Source organism: Carica papaya, chromosome 2 (assembly GCF_054855325.1).
Source record: "Carica papaya isolate Zhongbai chromosome 2, ASM5485532v1, whole genome shotgun sequence".
NCBI classification, from domain to species: Eukaryota; Viridiplantae; Streptophyta; class Magnoliopsida; order Brassicales; family Caricaceae; genus Carica; species Carica papaya.
This window is the reverse complement of record NC_142310.1, coordinates 34,467,699-34,486,565: the sequence shown is the minus strand read 5'-3', so window position 1 is coordinate 34,486,565 and position 18,867 is coordinate 34,467,699. Positions and strand designations below refer to the sequence as shown.

The 18,867-nt window shown below is 34.2% G+C and overlaps 1 protein-coding gene across 1 annotated transcript; it reads right to left on the bottom strand.

The window, feature by feature from the left end:
- Positions 1 to 87: 87 nt before the first annotated feature.
- LOC110812182 (putative protein phosphatase 2C 23) lies at positions 88 to 3,942 on the bottom strand. Its single transcript, XM_022038880.2, has 4 exons — positions 2,049 to 3,942; positions 1,802 to 1,915; positions 610 to 874; positions 88 to 500 (listed from the first exon to the last, which is right to left on the bottom strand). Exons 1-4 carry the CDS (start codon positions 3,714 to 3,716, stop codon positions 385 to 387), a joined length of 2,163 nt encoding a protein of 720 aa, XP_021894572.2. The 5' UTR covers positions 3,717 to 3,942; the 3' UTR covers positions 88 to 384.
- Positions 3,943 to 18,867: the final 14,925 nt, after the last annotated feature.

Sequence of the window (18,867 nt, the reverse complement as noted above, 5' to 3'; positions counted from 1 at the left end):
CCACATATGCAGTGAAGAAGAAGAAGAAGAAGAAACAGATACAGATAGAGAAAAGTGATAAAGATGATAAAGAGGAACAAAAAGCTGTTGTCTGTTTTTCAAAAAAAGAAGGAATTTTATTTTATTTATTAGTAGCAAAATTACAATTTCTCTATGATAGTTTTGTAATCAACATGAACCAGCTTTTATAACGTTTATTTACAACCCACTCACCAACCAGTTACATTGCACAATTAAGTTCCTCAGAACCCTTCCACGGCGCCCAATTGGTATGTTACAGAGGTGAACAGGACAAAAAACGGCGATGAGAAAATGCCTTACTCATTTTTTTTTTCTTTTTGCGGATGTCTCTATATCTTCTATCTGTTGTTTTTTTTTCTCTACTTATACACATGATCTCCATATCCTTCCCTCTAATGAGATGACAATGATGGAAACATCATCGTGGTAACGCCGACGATCCCCTTGTGGTATTTCAAGCAAATCATGAAATTCCATACCTACCATTACCCAGAACACAAATTCATAAAATTTACTTTAGTTTCTTATGCAAGCAGAAAGAATCATGTTTGTAAAAAAGAAACTGTTATAAAGAGAATTGAATTATACCAGCTTTCTTAGCAGCACGAAACAGCAGTTCCTCAACCAGATGTTGAGCAGGGTCTCCTTCGGGTTGCAGTGCGATGAAAAGTTCAACTTCGGAGACAGCTTCTTCGTTGGTGAAGTACTGGTAGAGACCATCAGAGGATAATATCAAAAACCGATCTTTTGGGCCTAATTTATGGTGGTAGAGGGAGGGCAAGCAAGAGATGTATGGAGAGGTCCCTTTGTAATCAATCCTGAACACCTCTAGAAGTGCATTATTCCATTTAGGCTGCAAAAAGTAAAAATGAAAATCAGATGAAAGCACTGGCTTTTGAATGGAACTTTCGGACAATAATCAGATATATATATATATATATATATATTTCTTTCCCAAAAGCAAACACAAAGGTAGCACTTGCAAAAGAGTTCCATGGTCCACCTACTACATCTCAAAAGACAAAATTTTGTTGAGCATACATTTTCACATCATAGCAATTTGATTCGCAACATATAATTTGAAGGTGCTTATCAGGAAAATGCTACTATATCTCATCTTTTTTTCGAAATAAATCTACTATATCTCATCAAGTAAGAAAAACATCAGTTTCTTTCTATGTAACTTTCTGTGGGGAAACTAAATCAATAAACCAGAATCTTCAACTTTACTAATTAGTGAAGTTTCTCATCATGAATCCTTTTTTTTTTTCAATTGAAAACTTTTACTGGCAAAGACAAACAAGAACAACTGTCTCATTAGCCCTCCTGAATTAATCATCTTACTTTCTTCTTTACCGGCATGTGAGTTCTCAGACATCATACTACTGATATTAGCATTATAACAGCCAAGCTTTTTCCTTCTAAAGTCAATTAGGTACACTCATTTGCCAACCAAGAGAACATTAAATCAAGAAATATACCATTTTGGTCATGATGCCTATGATACTGGAACTTAGCACAATTATAAAGAAACATTGAGGGCACAGTAACTAGCATACATCTTAAACTGCAGCCTTCTTAAGATTCTAAAACAAATTTATCATCTTTAACTTTTTGCATTATACACCATGTTCTCACTGAAATCAAGTCTTTTTGCTTTGAATATAAATGAGCCAAGTTTCCTATGATTGATTTAAAGCAATGCACTATTTGAACATGGGAAGAAAGACAAATTTAACTCTGCAGATTCAATATATAGTAAAGCGAGAGACAATAATACCTTTTTAAGGAAACCGGCACCAAAAGCTCGAGTTACTTTCAAGGAACCCTTCACGCGGTCATTAATCACAGCACAAGCATCATCCTGGTGTTCAAGTTTTATTCTTTGAACTTCCTACAAGGCAACAAAATATAAAGTTTAATACACCAAAAGAAGCATATGGCAGCATCATCTGTTCTATAATCTGAAAATATGCGCTCACAAAGTCATTTCTTCAGCTGTAAAACACAAGGGAATAATAATATACCTCCTCCACACTGGTGCTGTGATCCACAGTAAGCTGAAAAGCATTTAAACTGGGAACTGAACCAGGTTTCTCACCATCACTAGCTTCAAGGTCATGTGATGTTTCTTCATTGATTCTCTCCAAATCCTGTCTAATCTTCCCAAGCCAGTAATCAGGTTCTGCCTTCTGTGCCAACACAGCTCTACTATCACCAACATTCATCACATACATATCCTCCCCCTTCATCAGCATCACCAGCACACAAGAACCCATCATTGCCAACTCAGGATTTTCCATGAGCATCATATCTGCAATATCTAAATAGGCCTCCTCCGTTTTCCTCAATGCCTGAGCCAAAGCATTCAAGACATCTCCATGATTGATAGCTTTGGACCCATCAGAACCGTTTTGATTCAACTGTTCCTTTAGTCTCCGATCAAGCTCTTGTCTCTCCCGGTCCCATTCACACCTCCATCTCCTCTGCGTCTCTTCCCATTTCTTTGACGCTCCTCTGTACTTACTCTTCGTCTTCTTGCTCGTTTTTCGCTTCAAATTGAAATCGAAATTTACATCCTCATTAGGACACGAATAGTTCTCTTGCTCAACGCAATGTGAACAATCATCAACAATCTGATTCCGGGAAAAATCATTCACTCCGTTTCCAATCTCTGTAATGGAGGAAACAGGGGAGGTGGCAGGGCCGCTTACTGTACTGGGTTCATTCTTGTTATCATCCCATAGCAGACCCTTGAGCTCCTTATGAACCGCGGGGTACAGATTTGATAAAAGGAAATCAGGCGCATCAGGGCCGTTAAATCCATCATAAATCCCAACGAAAACCCAGCCGTGTTCCTCCGAAACGACGACGTGTACCCGATCCTCCCCGGCTTTGCCTTGAGCCCACTGAAGATTTTGGCTCTCCAACGAATCATCATCTTCTAAACTACCATCGCTACTCAAATTCAAGCTACTTACAGTCAGATTCTCGTTGTGGTGGTGGTGCTGCTGCTGCGGCTTCTCCGCGCCAACAATCCATTCGGGTTCTTTAAAGGAAATCACCCCTTTAATCGGAGCAACAATCGAATTCTGGCCCCGGGATATCGTCTTCGATATCGCTTTCTGCAGAGCCCGAACTATGGACTCTTTTCTTGATCTGGGTTTGAACGCGAAACCTCCATGGGAGAAGCTCCTCGGAAACTGTTCAGAGTAGCCCTTATCAAGTGGACCTGAAAACAACCCTCGATCAAGCGGACCGGACATAAATCCTCTCTCAATCGGACCCGACATAAACCCTCTCTCGAGGGGACCCGAACCGGGGAGTATCGGACCCGAGTTTATCAGATTCCGCGGAATTGGCTGCAGAGGAATCGAAGAGAACGAAGTGGAGCTCTCAAACGCCGCGGCTCGATCAAAGTGACCATACGAGTACGAGTCCATAAGCGATGTGGAGAGAGGGGTCGAAGTGTTGGCACTCACCGAGGCGCCGGAAATTGTACGGAAAGTGGTGGTTTCTTCCTCTGAATGGACCTTCGAGGACGAAAGCCGGGTCGGGTCGGGGCGCACGTACCAGAAAGAGTGACCCAACCCTTCGTCCAAAGGGTCCGTTATCAGGACAGATAAATCTTGCCGCCGTCGAGCTTCTCCCCCGCCGGTGAAGCACACGGTGAGCTTTCCGATACCGTTACCCATAAGGGAAACGAAATACCACCTGACAAAAATAAGAAATAGAAGCACAAAAACAACCAAAGAAATCGTCTTGTGTTGAAATCACTGCAAATGATATTTCATTTTGGAATTCTGAAGGAGCTACAGAGAGAGAGAGAGAGAGAGAGAGAGAGAGAGAGATAGACAAAGTAGGAGAAGGAAGACGAGAAGAAGATGTGAAGAAGAGAGAGAGAGAGAGAGAGAGAGAGAGAGAAGGAGCGTTGACTTTTGAGCCAGGATTTTTTTTAATATGAAGAAGAAAAAAACAGTTTTTATTCGAATTTTACTTTTTTTAAATTTATTTTTTTAAAAAGGCAATGAAAATATTTTTTATTTCCTTGTTGTAGGGCGTTGACTAAGAGTAGGGGTTTTAAGTAAACTCGTGGTTGGTTTTGAGGAGAGTTTTGATTATGAAAGCGGTTAGTTACTTGAAAATATTTCTGGAATCTCGCTGGTGAGCTTGAAGATCACGCGCTCTTCGAAGAGGACAAGATCTGTGTGGGGCCCAATCATGGGGGCAGCAATTTGTAATTTTTCAAGAAAGAATCTTTTTCCTAATCCAAATTACCATTGCGCGGAATTGGGCCTAGAGAGAGTGCGGAATACGCGCTGCCATAGAGCGTTGAAATAAATTTGGCGATGAACAAAATAGGGTCATTCGTAAAACTGATATAAGTGGTCATAAATTCTGGTAACAATCGAAAAGTCAAGTGGGAAAATTTAAAAAAACGGACACTTGCATGGGGAAACGTGTCAGGATCACCGTTGGATCGGGCGAAATAAATTGATCAAAAAAAGGTTTGACTACCACGTGTCACTAGTTTTTGAAGTTTCATATTATCATTTGTCAACTCGAGGTTTCCCCAGCCAGCACTCTCTCTTCTCCGCAGCTTACCTTGACTTTCTCTCTCTCTCATTTATTTTCTTTATACTGACTTTTTTCTGTCTGTCTCAATTTACTAATTTTTAAATATTTATTAGTACAGAAATTAAATGATTTGTGTACTTCCCAATTTGTTCATTTTATTAAGGTGGGTAGTTTTACAATTACTATTGCCTAATTATTTATATATAATTACTCTAATTAAATTTTGATTGGTTAATTACATTTCAAATCTTATACTGATCCAACAAACTAAAATTTTGAACGTCAATTCAACACCTACAGTAGCAAGAATTAAATGTTACTTAAATTCCAAGTTCGAAAAATATGTTAATCGTGTCAAAAATAATTTATATTATTCTGAAGTAATAAGAACAAATATTCTTAATTATCAAATATATAAATACAATGAATACTAAAAAATCATACGTGTCAATTTTTTATTTTTTAAATATTTTACATTTAATATAATAATATGTATAAATTAGTTATTTATTTTTATAAAATAATAATATAAATATTTTAAAATAAATTTAATGTAATAATATAGGTGATGGTTATCTATTTAAATTACATAAATATAAAAATAAAACTTGAGTATGATTAAATTTTTATCTAATTTATTTTTAGTTTGTTACAAATTCTATATAAGTTTTTCATCACACAATTTTTTTTTTTTTGTATCTTATTTATTTTGCATATCTTTAGTCAACAAATTATGTATGCTAATTCTTTTATATTTTTATTAATTTTTTCTTATTTTCATAAAATTTTATCAACATAAAATAATATTTATATTATAACTTATATAATTACAAAAAATTATATTTTTTGCATGGTATAAAATAATAATCTAATTATTATATGTACAAATATTGTAATGTAAGACTCCCTCAACAATAATTCAATACGTCACTTCTCGACTCCATAATTTTAGACTCATAAATTAGTTTTTTATTCATATAGTCATCCTTAAAAGGTATATATTTGTAGTATGTACTTGTAATATACATATATATATATATATATCTTTTTTTTTTTTTGCTTATAGATTTATGGTAATATTCAGGTCTGAAAATTAATATGAAATGATATTTTTATTTTCAAAAATATATTTTAATAAGTAATTTTATTTATTTTAATTTTATTTTATTAAATGTTTTTATAAAAATTGATTAGGAATTAAATTGAAAATAATTTTTGAAAAAATAAGTGAAATTTTGAGTTTGTAAAGTATTTTTGAAAAAATAAATGGAAATAAGGGGGTTAAAATGCAAAATGGAGAAATTCAGCAACGTTGGATGACTCAGTTAGCAGCCACGACGAAGTAGAGCACGCCACGTGGCAAAACACGCAGACATCGATACCACGCAGGAGGTCATGCAAGCAATCCTCTCGACCATGTCCCACGCGCACGGACGGCTCAGATACATTTTCTATTTAGACGCGATCAGACGGACGAAATCAATCGCAATGATCGCTCAGATTCATCGATGCAATTTGTAATACCCGGATCCGGCATTTGGCTCGAAATTAATTTTAACATTAAAAAATATATAAAAAATTTAATGTAAAATTATGAAAAAAAAAATAGATTGAGGATGAAAATAAAAATAATTTGGAAAAGAAGAGTGAAAATTTGAGTTTGGAGGGTATTTTTTTAATAAAAATCAAAAACTATGGATCAGAATGCAATTAAAAAAAATATTGCGACGTAGGATTGCCTAGTCAGTAGTCTCGACAAATCGAAGCGCACTGCGTGAGAGGGCACGCTGACTCGGCGCCATACCACGCTAGCGATTCGCGTGCCCAGCAATCGGACGACCCAAAAACATTCCCACGCGTGTAAACGGTCCGAATCCGTTCCCTCCTCATGCGCGATCGGACGGTCGTGATCAAACGCTATCAACGATCTAGATTTATTCTCTCTTTAAATGTAATCGGACGGACGAGATCAAATCACGATGAACAGTTCAGATTCATTTCCTCTTTAAACGCAATCGGACAGTCGAAATCAAATGCGATGAATGGCCCAAATTAACGCGAGACGAGTATAAATATCACACATCACACTGAACCCAAACCCTAGCCATCAGTCTCATGCTGAAGAAGAAGAACTAGTCATCGAAGAAAGGAGCCGATCACCGACTGTCGACCGCTGCCATGTCGAAGCTACATCCGACCGCTAAAAAAGGTAAAAAAAATTTTATCTGCTCATAATTTGATTTTGAGCACCCCCATACCCAAATTAAAGTAAAAGAAATAGCGGGTGGGTTGAAAACTATAGGCTAAGCCCGACAGCACCGCCACGGGCAAAATCCGCAACCTCCTCCGATGAGCCCCTTTCTGTTTCCCATTTTGTGCTATTTTTTCACCTTTGTGTTCATCGTTATGTTTTCTATAGGTTGACCGAAGAAAAATGTCAAGCCGCGAAGGTGAGCCGGCGAAGCTGCCGCACCGAAAAATTCCACCATTGATAGGTTTATGTTTTTTAAACTTTTTTGGGCCAACTAATGCTCTCTAATGTGTTTTCTCACAGGGATAGGTATAAAACTGGCTGAAACGGGCCAAAAATGACAAGGTCGAGGCAAACTGCTACCTTAGGCAGCGGGCCGCCATGTCGAAACCCCGAAATTGGCCAACAAAGGATTTTTAATATTAATTTTGGACTTTTGGGGTATTTTAGGTACTTGAAACATGTTTTAATCTCTGCAGAAAAATTCAAGAAATCTGGGAACTACCAGTAAGTATAATAGAAAGTTCAGTATTTCGGACCGATTCGGATAAGAATCTCTCACCTTATTCTCTGTTATAGAATTGAAGATTAATAATCGATAATATAATATTTGTCTAATTTAAAAAAATTTGAGAATAATTACAGGTTATTAATGGAGTCAGAATCGATTATTTATTTGTTTGTTTGTTTGTCCTGTGTAATTAATTGTTTGCTTTTTCAGGTTCAAATACATGAGAATATACTGAAATGGTTAAATGATTCAGTTGTGCTTTCTTGATGTATATTTAATGATTGTCTTGCATGATTTACGGTTAATTTATGAAATTGAAAATTAATATGCAAACGAAAAATTGTTTGGTCATGTAAATTAATGAATGATAGTCTTATTAGATATCCTGATAGATGATGGACGAACCAAGTACATAGAGAATCCTACCGTGAATGTTGCCTCATACCGAATAGGGTATCAAGAAATGGTATTTTTGGCGCTCATACCGGACGGGGTATAGGGACGGCTCAATTTACCCTCATATCGAATGGGGTATTAAATGATGGTATTTTTGGCGCTCACACCGGATAGAGTATGGGGATGAAAAGTTAGTTGACAATGGTGGATATTAGTTCACGCGTAGTAGGACATCCCTATGGACCTCCAGGGATACCAGTAGACAAATAAAAAAGAAAAGTTGTTATTCTTCCTCACTTGAATATGATATTAAAATGTTATTTGAGTTATTGTCTCTATAGGTCGGTTTTGGAAATCTCGCAATGGTAAATATCTATAATAAATAGTTTTTCTTATGATAAATGAATTTATTTAAATCAAGAGCTTAATTGGTTGTTTTTATGATTTTTACTAACCTTCAGTTTCTGTATCGGTGAATAACGTGATATTCTTACTGGGGTAGTGTAGCTCACCCTTTCATTAACTATTTCAGATTAAGAGGGTTAAGATCCAAATCCCGATCAATAAGAGAGTTGTGAATAGTTCACCACCCAGATTCACTTCAAAAGCTAGTGAAGGTCATCCTAGAATGCTCAGTTATTTGTCTTTTATTTATTTCTTTGATTTTCATTTAGTTTTTTAGAATAGATATTCTCGCATCCCTATTGGGTATTCTAAATTATTGTGTAAGGAATATAAATGCTAAACTCTATTATTTTTCTCCACATTTAGTTTATGACTTTATTTCATTTTAAGTTTCAAGTCTTTACAGTTGGTATCAGAGGCACATTCTTCGGAACCATTCTTTACACAAAGACCTAAGGCAACACCAAAAAATGAATTATTACTCAACCATTTTTTGTGAAATGCAAGTACAGATAGATGAGAAGATGAAGACCCTCACTAAACTAAACAGCTCGGGAAGATTCACTTCAAGAGGATGTTGATCGATTATTTAAAATGTTGAAGAGACTCATCACTGCCCAATAAACTCGGGAGGAAATGAGGGAGCTACCTGACCCTCTCCCACTACCACAGTTTGAGCCACTCCTACAACGTGAGGATACTGAGCCACCCCAGTACAATCTGTTCCTCCACAGTACCATCCGGCACCACCACAGTATATTTCGATGGCCCAACTGCATCACCTGGCACTAGTACGATACAATCTAGTATCTCCACCATATCCTTCAATACCACCATATGGTCATCTGATCCCTCCCCAGCACAATCCAGTCCTTCTTTCACGGGACCCAGTTACACCCATGATGGGTCTAGACTATATTGAGAGATACAAATGACTAAACTCATTTACTTTTGTAGGGGCATCCTTATTTGAAGAGGCTGAGTACTGGTTAGTTGAGACAGAGAAGGCTTTCACAACTCGTAGGGTGGTTCCCAAACAGAGAGTTATACTCGCCACCTACATGCTGGTGGGAGAAGCACGTTGCTGGTGGCAACTCAAGCAGGCCACCCTGCTCATTCCAATCACTTTAAAACAGTTTCTGATAGCCTTCAATGTAGAATATCTCTTAGAGCATCTTTAACATATGAAGAAAATGGAGTTTGCACACCTGGTCCAGGGTGATATGATTGTGTCAGAGTATGCTTGAAAGTTCTTAGAGTTGGACCGGTATTCCCCTGAGAGTGTAATAGATAAAGGTAGGAAGGCAAGAAAGTTTGAATGGGGTCTTTGTCTTAATATTAGACAACAGTTGTATGTGTTCGAGCTCAGTACTTACTCAGCCATTCTGGCCAATGCACAACTAATAAAGAGGAACCTTTGCATTTTTCCTCCAGTAGTTGGCAACCTCAGGCCCCCAGTTTCACACCACATACCGCACCCACTATACCTGTTCTGCAAAACAAGAGACCTATGCTAGTGACTTAGGCTCCTCCTCATATTCCAGTAACATGACGCAGTAGGACTTGCTAGCATTATGGCAAGGATCATGGAGACCGATCTTGCTACCGCCTCAACAATACTTGTCGTATATGTGGGAGTGTACAGAATTACACGATAGAGTATCTAAGAAATCAGAACTGGGCCAGACCTCCTATTCAAGGTAGAGCTTACAACCTCACTTAGCAAGATACAAAAGCCAACCCATACATGATACAGGGTACGTACACTATCTATAATCATCTTGCACATGTTTTAATTGATACTAGTGCCTAACATTCATTTGTCTCACATGACTTTACACCAAACTTGAATGTATTACCTAAAAGATTTGATTTTGTGTTATTTGTGTCTATAGATTTTGTGTTGTTTGTGTCTACTCTTGATAGTATGACACTACCATGGGAGGTTATATACAAAGTCTGTATCATAAATATAGCAGATAAAAAATTGAGTGTAGACCTAATAAAGATTGACACGAGGGACTTTGATATAATCATATGAATGAACTGGTTAACGGTGTATCACGCCACCGTAGATTGTTTTCACAAGAATCTTAAATTCAACCCTCCTAATGAAGAGTCATTTATAAATTAATAAAATTCTTGAAACATTATTCCCTCATGGCAATTTTTCTATTATCAAGTGCTTTAACTCGGTTATTTTTTTCTAACTAAGCAAACTTAAGAAAAAAATTTGCATGTAAGAGATTCCAGTAGTTCAAGACTTCTCGGATGTGTTTCTTGATGAACTACATGAATTTTCAGTGGACAGAGAAGTTGAATTCACTATAGATCTTCAGTTATGCGTCCAGCTTATCTCGGTTGCCCTTTACTACATGAGTCGTGTTAAAATGGAAGAGCTAAGGAAACAGATCAATGAATTACAGGATAGTGAGTTCATCCAACATAGTGTGTCCCCTTGGAATACTGGAGTCACATTTATAAGGAAGGGGAATGGGATGTTAAGGTTATGTATTGACTACAGGGGACTGAACAAGGTCACGATCAAGAACAAGTACCCCCTCCCCAAGATCGATGACTTTTTTTAATCAGTTAAAGGGTGCCCAGGTCTTCTCCAAAATAAATCTGCGTTCAGGTTAACATCAGGTAAAGATCAAGGCAGAAGACATTCATAAAACAGCTTTCCGAACGAGGTACGGATATTATGAGGTCATGGTCATGTCATTTGGACTAACCAACGCACCAGTTATCTTTATAGATTTGATGAACAAGATTGTCAGACAATTTTTAGATCAGTTTATCATTGTATTTATCGATGATATCATGGTCTATTCAAAAAGCAGAGAGGAACACGCTCACCATCTGACTCAAGTTTTGCAGGTTCTCAGAGAAAAGAAGTTGTATGCAAAGTTGAGTAAGTATAGGTTATGGCTCGAGCAGACTACCTTTTTATGGTACATCATATCAAGGGATTGAGTGTCAGTGAACTCTAAAAAAATTGAGGCAATGCTTGGTTTGGAGAAATTGACATCGATCAAGGAGATTCGTAGCTTTCTAAGGATGAAAAGTTATTACCGCAGGTTCGTGGAATGATTTTCTAACCTAACTGCTCTTTTGACTCGGCTCACAAAAAAGAACGTCAAGTTTGAGTGGAACGAGAACTGTGAAAAGAGCTTTTCAGAACTAAAGAAACGGTTGACTACTGCACCTATGTTAGTCTTGCCGAGTGAGACAGTTGGATATACAGTTTATAGTGATGTCTCTTACCTAAGGTTGGCTTGTGTTCTGATGCAGCATGGGAAGTTCATAGCCTATGGGTTCAGGCAGTTAAAAAGTTATAAGAAAGACTACCCCATCCATGATGTAGAACTTGTTGCAATTATCCATGCCTTGAAGACTTGGTGAAGTTACTTGTATGGAGACACTTTTTATATCTATACCGACCATAAGAGCTTGAAACACATATTCACTAAAAAAGATCTCAATATGCATCAGAGACGATGGATAAGACTTTTCAAGGACTACGATTGCAGTATTTTGCATCACCCGGGTAAGGACAACGTGGTAACCGATGCACTCAGCAGAAAAAATACAAGTATATTAGCTCACCTAATGGTTTCATAATGCAGGGTAATATGGGCCACACAATAGATACAAGTTCAGGATCTGAAGAGAGTTACATGTTTGGCCTACTTGACTATTTAACTTGAGTTGATCCGGAGAATAAAGGAAGCCCAATTCGTCGATCTCATCATAGCAGCTCTTAGGAAAAATGCATAATATGGAGTAAATTCAAAATTTTGAGTATCTGTCGATTGGCTGCTCAAATTTCAGGATAGGATATGTGTGCTTTATGCGACAGTGAGCTGAAAAAGGACATCATGATAGAGACTCATAACTCAAAGTTTGCCATGTATCCCAAAAAAATTAAGATGTATCAAAGTATGCAACTCCGATTTTAATGGAATGGGATAAAAAGATAGGTGACCAACTTTGTTTCCAAGTATCTAGTGTGTCAGCAAGTAAAGATAGAGCATCAATACCCAGGTGGGTTATTTCAGCCATTACCGATTCCGGAGTGGAAATGGGAATACATCACAATGGATTTCATGACAAGATTGTCTAGGACATACTCAGGATATGACGCCATTTGGATAATTGTTGACTGACTCACCAAATTTTTTTACTTCTTGGCCATCAAGATGATCGACCCATTGGATAAGCTAGTAATAATATATATCCAAGAGATAGTCAGGTTACATGGAGTGTCTATGATAGTAGTATCCGACATGGACCCTACGTTTACTTCTCGGTTATGGTCTAATTTTCAGTAAGCTATGGGTACGAAACTATCTCTTAGTACCACATTCCACCGTCAACTACTGAAAAAGGTAAAATTTTTTCCTTCCCACTCAAAATTTGATTATAAGTCTTCATGTAGCTATATTAAAGCAAAAGGAATGGCGGGTGAGGCGGAAACGTAGGTAAATCCCAACGGAGCTGCCGCAGCCAAAACCCTAAAACGCATCTGATGAGCCTCTTCCCATTTTCTGTTTTACTTGATTCTTTGACCATTGTATTCACCGACCCTTTCTGTACAAGTTAACCAAAAGAAAAACCTCAACCACAAAGGAGAACTGGTAGAGTCACCACACCCGAAGACCCCTCCGGCTAGTAGGTTCAAATTTTTTATTTTTTGACCAACTGAAACTTTCTAACGTGTTTCTTCGCATGGGTATGTATAAAACTGGCAGAAATTGGCTAAAACTGACATGGTCGAGGCGAACTGCCACCATGGGCGACAGAGCCGGTGCTATAACACAACGGTGTTGCCGTGCCGGATCCCTAAAATTGGCTGAAAAAGGTTTTCGACACCAATTTTAGTATTTTGTGGTATTTTTAGGTACGTAACTGGTATTTTAATTTTCGCAATGAAAATTCAGGAAACCTGGGGACCATCAGGAAGCGTAGTAGGTAGCACGACATTCTGAACACTAATCCGGATAAAGATCCCTCACTCCATTATCTGTTACAATAAATTGAGACTTAATAATCAATAATTCTATATTTTGTGAAAATTATAAAAACCTTAATAATAATTACATGTCATTAATATAGTTGAAACTGGTCAGTATATGATTGCTTTAGTTTACTGTTCATTTTCTCTTATGTTGCTTAAGATGTTTACTATTGAATTGTGTGTATTAAATTGCTAGTTTAAATTGTCATATCAGTTATTTGGTTTACTTGGTTTCTCATGTACTGATTATTTGGTTATCTAGTTACTTAGTTATTCGGTTATGTAAATTATATCGTTTGCTTATGTGTCATTTAAATTAATATGTGAATGTGTACTATGTGATTAGTGGTTGTTTGGATGATGAAAATCTATGTATATAAAAGCTTACCGGGTGTCTTGAGAAATGGTGGACAGACTCAGTACATAGAGAACCTTACTACAGATATTATCTCAGTCGGACGGGGCTAAAAAGTTCTTTATCGGAAGGATATGGGAAAGATAGTTCACCTCATACTAGACAGGGTATCGAGGGGATGACATGTGATGCCCATTACCGAATTGGGTATAAAGACGATCAGGTTTATTGTCAAGTCGAAATACTAGGTTCACGAGTAGGGGGATATCCCTATGGACCTTCAAAAGTCATAGTAAGTAGGTTAAAAAAGAAGAATTACCATCTTATACATGAAATTAAAATATCATTTGATTACTTATCTTCATATGTTGACTTTAGAAAAACTTGTAACGGTAAATATGGAATAAAACGTTTTAAAGTTAAATGTATTTACTTAAATCAATTATTCTATTAGTTGTTTTGTGATTTTTACCAACTTCTGATTTTTCGTATCAGTTATTAGTATTATATTCTTACTGGGTTAGTGTAGCTTACTGTTATATTAATCATTTCATATCAAGAAGACCAATATCCAAATTTCGATCAGTAAGAGGGTTGTGAATATATCACTTCATAAACTCCCATTCAAGTGCTAGTAGAGATTAATCCCCTAGAATATCTAATTATTTGTTTTAATTATTGTTTGTCTTTTTTTATGAATCAATGTAGAATGAATATTACCGTAACCCTATTGGGCATTGCAATTTACTATGTAAGGAATGTAAACACTAATTATTATCTGATTCTGCTATTTTAATATATATTTATTCTTTTAATGTTTCTAGCTTTTACATTTGTCATGACATGTACATTATCATGCATATTTTTTATATAAAATATGATTATAAGTTGCTTAAAAATAAAGGACAAAAAATTTATTAATTTATATATAGTAGTTTAAATACAAAATTTAAGTTAAGAACTATGGCACTATAAATGCAAGATCTCCCTACCCCAATATAGATATTAGTTTATGTTTAACATTAAAGTTTTTGTAATATTCTCTCTTTTATAAAATGGTTGATTTACTAATAAATTCATTATAAATTAACGATTCATTTGCATTATTCAAATTGTTTCATTTATTAATTAATCATATTGTAAATCATAGTATCATAATGCTTATTATATAAAATTTCAAAGTAGTAAATTTCACATATACTTAGTTTTTCATGTTATATGTTGTGTCCAACTAAATAAAGTCCTTACAATTATTTTAAAGCGTAATTTAAAGCATTTGTGATTGGGTTAATTCTAAATATTTTTCAAATATTGCCTTTTGTTATTTTTAAGGAACAACTGTTATATTAGTTTTGCAATTCAAAATTTTTTTTAATCAAAATATTATTTATAAAATTATAATAAAAATAATATCCAATTTAGAATTATCGTTTACATACAATTCACTCAATTTAATATTTTTTTAAAATAAATATAAACATTTATTCAATATAACGTGTATCAATTATAATTCAATAAATATATTTAAATTTAGGATGATTTTTTTAGATGTGATCGGGACCATTTAAATGAAATTGATTATAAACTAGATCTACTATGTTTGTTGACATATTAAATAATGAAATTAAATGAAGCAAAAAAATTTTTAACACTAAAGTTAATTAAAATATTGGAGCTTGTGGTACGATCTTGTATACGTGGCAAAATCAGTAGCAAATATCTTCATACAGGCTATAGTAGGTTTTTTCACGGGTACATTAAATCCATTTATTTTAATTTGAAGACTACAAAAGTCAACTAAATTGATTGAGTGACTTGTTCATCATTAAAGTGCCTTAATTGCTAGCCCACTTATTCAGAAAAAAGTATATCCTTCTATTTATTTCCCATAAATAATTAATATTATTTTCTTATAATTAAAATTTAAATATTTAGTAACAAAATTAAACATATAAAACTCACATGTCAATTATATAAATATATATATTATTAGGTTTTTTATGAAAAGTTTTATTGGGTAATTTCATAAATTTATTTAGTAATTATATATATATAAGAACTAAATATTTCGAGGATAAAAATACTTATTTAGTAATTAATACCATTGGTCGGGGTCTAATTTTTTTTTTTTTTGTAATCGAGTACTTTATAGAAAATTAATATTATATTATTTAATTTGACACGTGGCAAAAAAAGCTTTTGCCACGAGTTGATGAATAAAATCAATGTGGTTTATAATGAGGAATAGATAATTGGTTTTTGGGTACACATGATGGTGTCCACTGTCCACCAACATTAACATTAGAAAAAAGAAAAGTTTGGGATTAAGATTAAAAGTCTAAACCCAATTTGTGTGTAATTAATGATTGATTATATTAACTTTTTTTAAAAAAAAACAACTGATTAAATTTCTTAATGAAATTGTTAATGAATTTCCTTGTTGAAAATTGTTGTTATTTGTTTTTAAATCATTTGAATTATAAATAAAAAAAAAGTAATAAAATTCAAACTAAAGATTTAGAATTTAGAAAGTCATTCTTCTAAAAATTTTATATCACTCAACTTTTGAAATTACTTTACAAGTGGTAAATATTTAATTTAATTTAATTTAATGTTTGAAAAACAGTGTAAAAAGAACCTTATAATTTATTATTAAATTAATTTCCACTTTTCTATAATTATAATTTATTGGGCGATTCAAAGCCATAATCATTCAAATATTGCTAGTGGAGAAACCTTCTTAAGCCACCATCCCCATTAATCCATTTGCTTGACCCCACCTATTCTCGTCAATCTCATTAATTAAGCTCATTGCTCAAAATCCACATAAAATATATATATATACACAAACACACACATATATATATATTCTATTTTACTTTTGAAAAGATTTGTGTTTTTAAGAATGTTATAATACATTTATATATATTAGGTTAGATTATATATATATATATATATATATTGTGTAGATTTTTTTTTTCTTTTTTTAAGAATTGATAATACAAATTGAAGTTTCTTACCGTGAGAATTAGTATTTGTTTATAAAGCTATTTATTCGATTATAGATATTTTTAAAGCATCTATAATATAGGTATAAGTAGTTAATTTTTTAAAAAATTATTATTAACCCTTTTTAAATATAAATCTATTTGATTAATAAAAAAAATTACATTAGTATATGAATTTCCATTTAGATACGAGTTTAATTTACACTTTGTGTTCTAAAACATATTTACCATTCAAAAAAAAAAAAAGGTTGATGGATAGAATATTTGAACGAGATATTATTTTTTTTTTAATTCTCTCAAAACAAAATATAATGTAACATTTGAGTTCAGAAATTAGCTAAGGATAATTTTATAATTAATAAAATTATATATTTAAATAATTTAATGTTATTTTATTTTAAATTTTGTGAAATTTTTGAAAAAAATAGAATTAGATATGAAATTGAAAATAATTATAGAAAAAAGAGGTGAAATTATAAATAAGAGAGATATTTTTGAAAGAAAATTTAAAAATAGGAAGTAAAATCGTAAAAAAGAGAAATACAGCCACGTGAGACGGCCACGTTAGTAGCAATGACGACTTAAAATACGCAATGTGGCGGATATACTGACACCGATTCCATGCTAAAGACCCAAAACTTTAAGGAAATTGATATATATTAAAATAGTAGAAACAAATAATAATTAAAGTTTATATTTCTTACACAGTAATTTATGATGTCTAATAAAATTAAGGGAATGCCACTTTTTGATAAGAGTTAAAATAACATAACATAAATAAAGTTAAAATCCTATGGGGTTAATCTCCACTGGCAACTTTGATGGGATTCGGAAGGTAACCTTTACCCGCAACCGTTCTTCTGTTCAGGATCTAGATCTTGATTTTATTGATATGAAATTATTAAATGGATGAATGAGTTATACTAGTTCAATAAGAATATTACACTTATCACTGACACGAAAAATCAAATGTTGGTAAAAATTATAAAACAACAAATGGAGCCACTTGTTTTATTAAATAAAATCATTTAACATAAAACTGTTTATTCCATATTTACTGTTACGAGTTCCAATGAGCTATAAGGACAATAACTCAAATAACATTATGATTTCATGTACAAATGAGTAAGAACAAAAAACTTTCCTTTTTACCTGCGTATTTCTACCTCTGGGGGTCCATAGGGATGTCCTCCTATGCGTGAACCTACTATCCAAATTTATCAATTAACTGGCCGTCTTCATACTCTATTTGGTAATGGACACCAAACATCGTTTTCTCGATATCATAACTGGTATGAAGGTGAGTCATATCTCTCAAACACTTCTGATATAAGACTTCTCAGTTCCGTCTGACTGAGATAATACCCACATTAGGGTTTCTTATGTACCGGATTTGTCTACCATTTTTCAAGGCACCTAGTAAGCCTTTTATATATAGATTAACACAATTAACCAATTACTAGTTACATACCAATATCTCATATTTATATATTAACCGTAAGTTATATAAATAGGTGATACATACACTAAGAAACATGATTGAGACATTTATTGCAAAATAAATCAACAATTGAGGGTTATACAATTATGTTAACTAAATAATCGAGAAAGCAATTTAAGCTAGTAATTTAATACACATAATATAATAGTAAGTATTTTAAGCAGCACATGAGAAAATAAATAATAAACTAGAGCAACTAAGCATTAACCAGTTATACCTTTACTAGTGACCTGTAATTATTTTTAGAATTTTTTAATTTTCACAAAATACAGTATTATTGGTTGTTAGGCTTCAATTTACTATAACAAGGAGAAGAGTGAGAAATTCTTACCCTAGATCGGTGTCTGAAGTACCGTACTTTCCATTATGCCGTATGACGATCCTCGGATTTCTTGAATTTTTCATACAAAAATTAAAACATCAGTCACGTACCCAAAAATACATCAAAAGTTCAAAATAAGTGTTTTAAAATCTTTTTTGCCAATTTTAGGATTCTGGCACAACAACAGTTCGCCTCGACCTAACTGGTTTGAACCGATTTAGGTCAGTTTTAACCGGTTTTACACGTAAACCTATGAAAAAGCGAGTTATAAGGCCTCAGTTGGTCAGAAAAGATAATAAAACCAAAACCTACTGGCTGGAGGTCTCTGAGTGTGGCGGCTCTGCCGGTCCTCTTTCGCGGTTGGGGTTCCTCTTCGGCTAACTTACACCAAAAAAGGATGATGAACATGGTGGTAAAAAAATCACGCGAAACAGGAAACAAGAAGGGGGGTCAATAGAAAGGGTTTTGAGTTTTGGCTGCCGCAGCTCGGTCGAGCTTT

Bases quoted from the DNA above. Each gene is read 5' to 3' on its own strand.
- LOC110812182 (XM_022038880.2), bottom strand. From the start codon at position 3,716: ATGGGTAACGGTATCGGAAAGCTCACCGTGTGCTTCACCGGCGGGGGA. The intron at 1,916-2,048 runs GTATATTATTAT...GTTGCCTTGTAG, and splicing joins ACAGCACCAGTGTGGAGGAG to GAAGTTCAAAGAATAAAACT. The intron at 875-1,801 runs GTATTATTGTCT...TACTTTTTGCAG, and splicing joins GTGCCGGTTTCCTTAAAAAG to CCTAAATGGAATAATGCACT.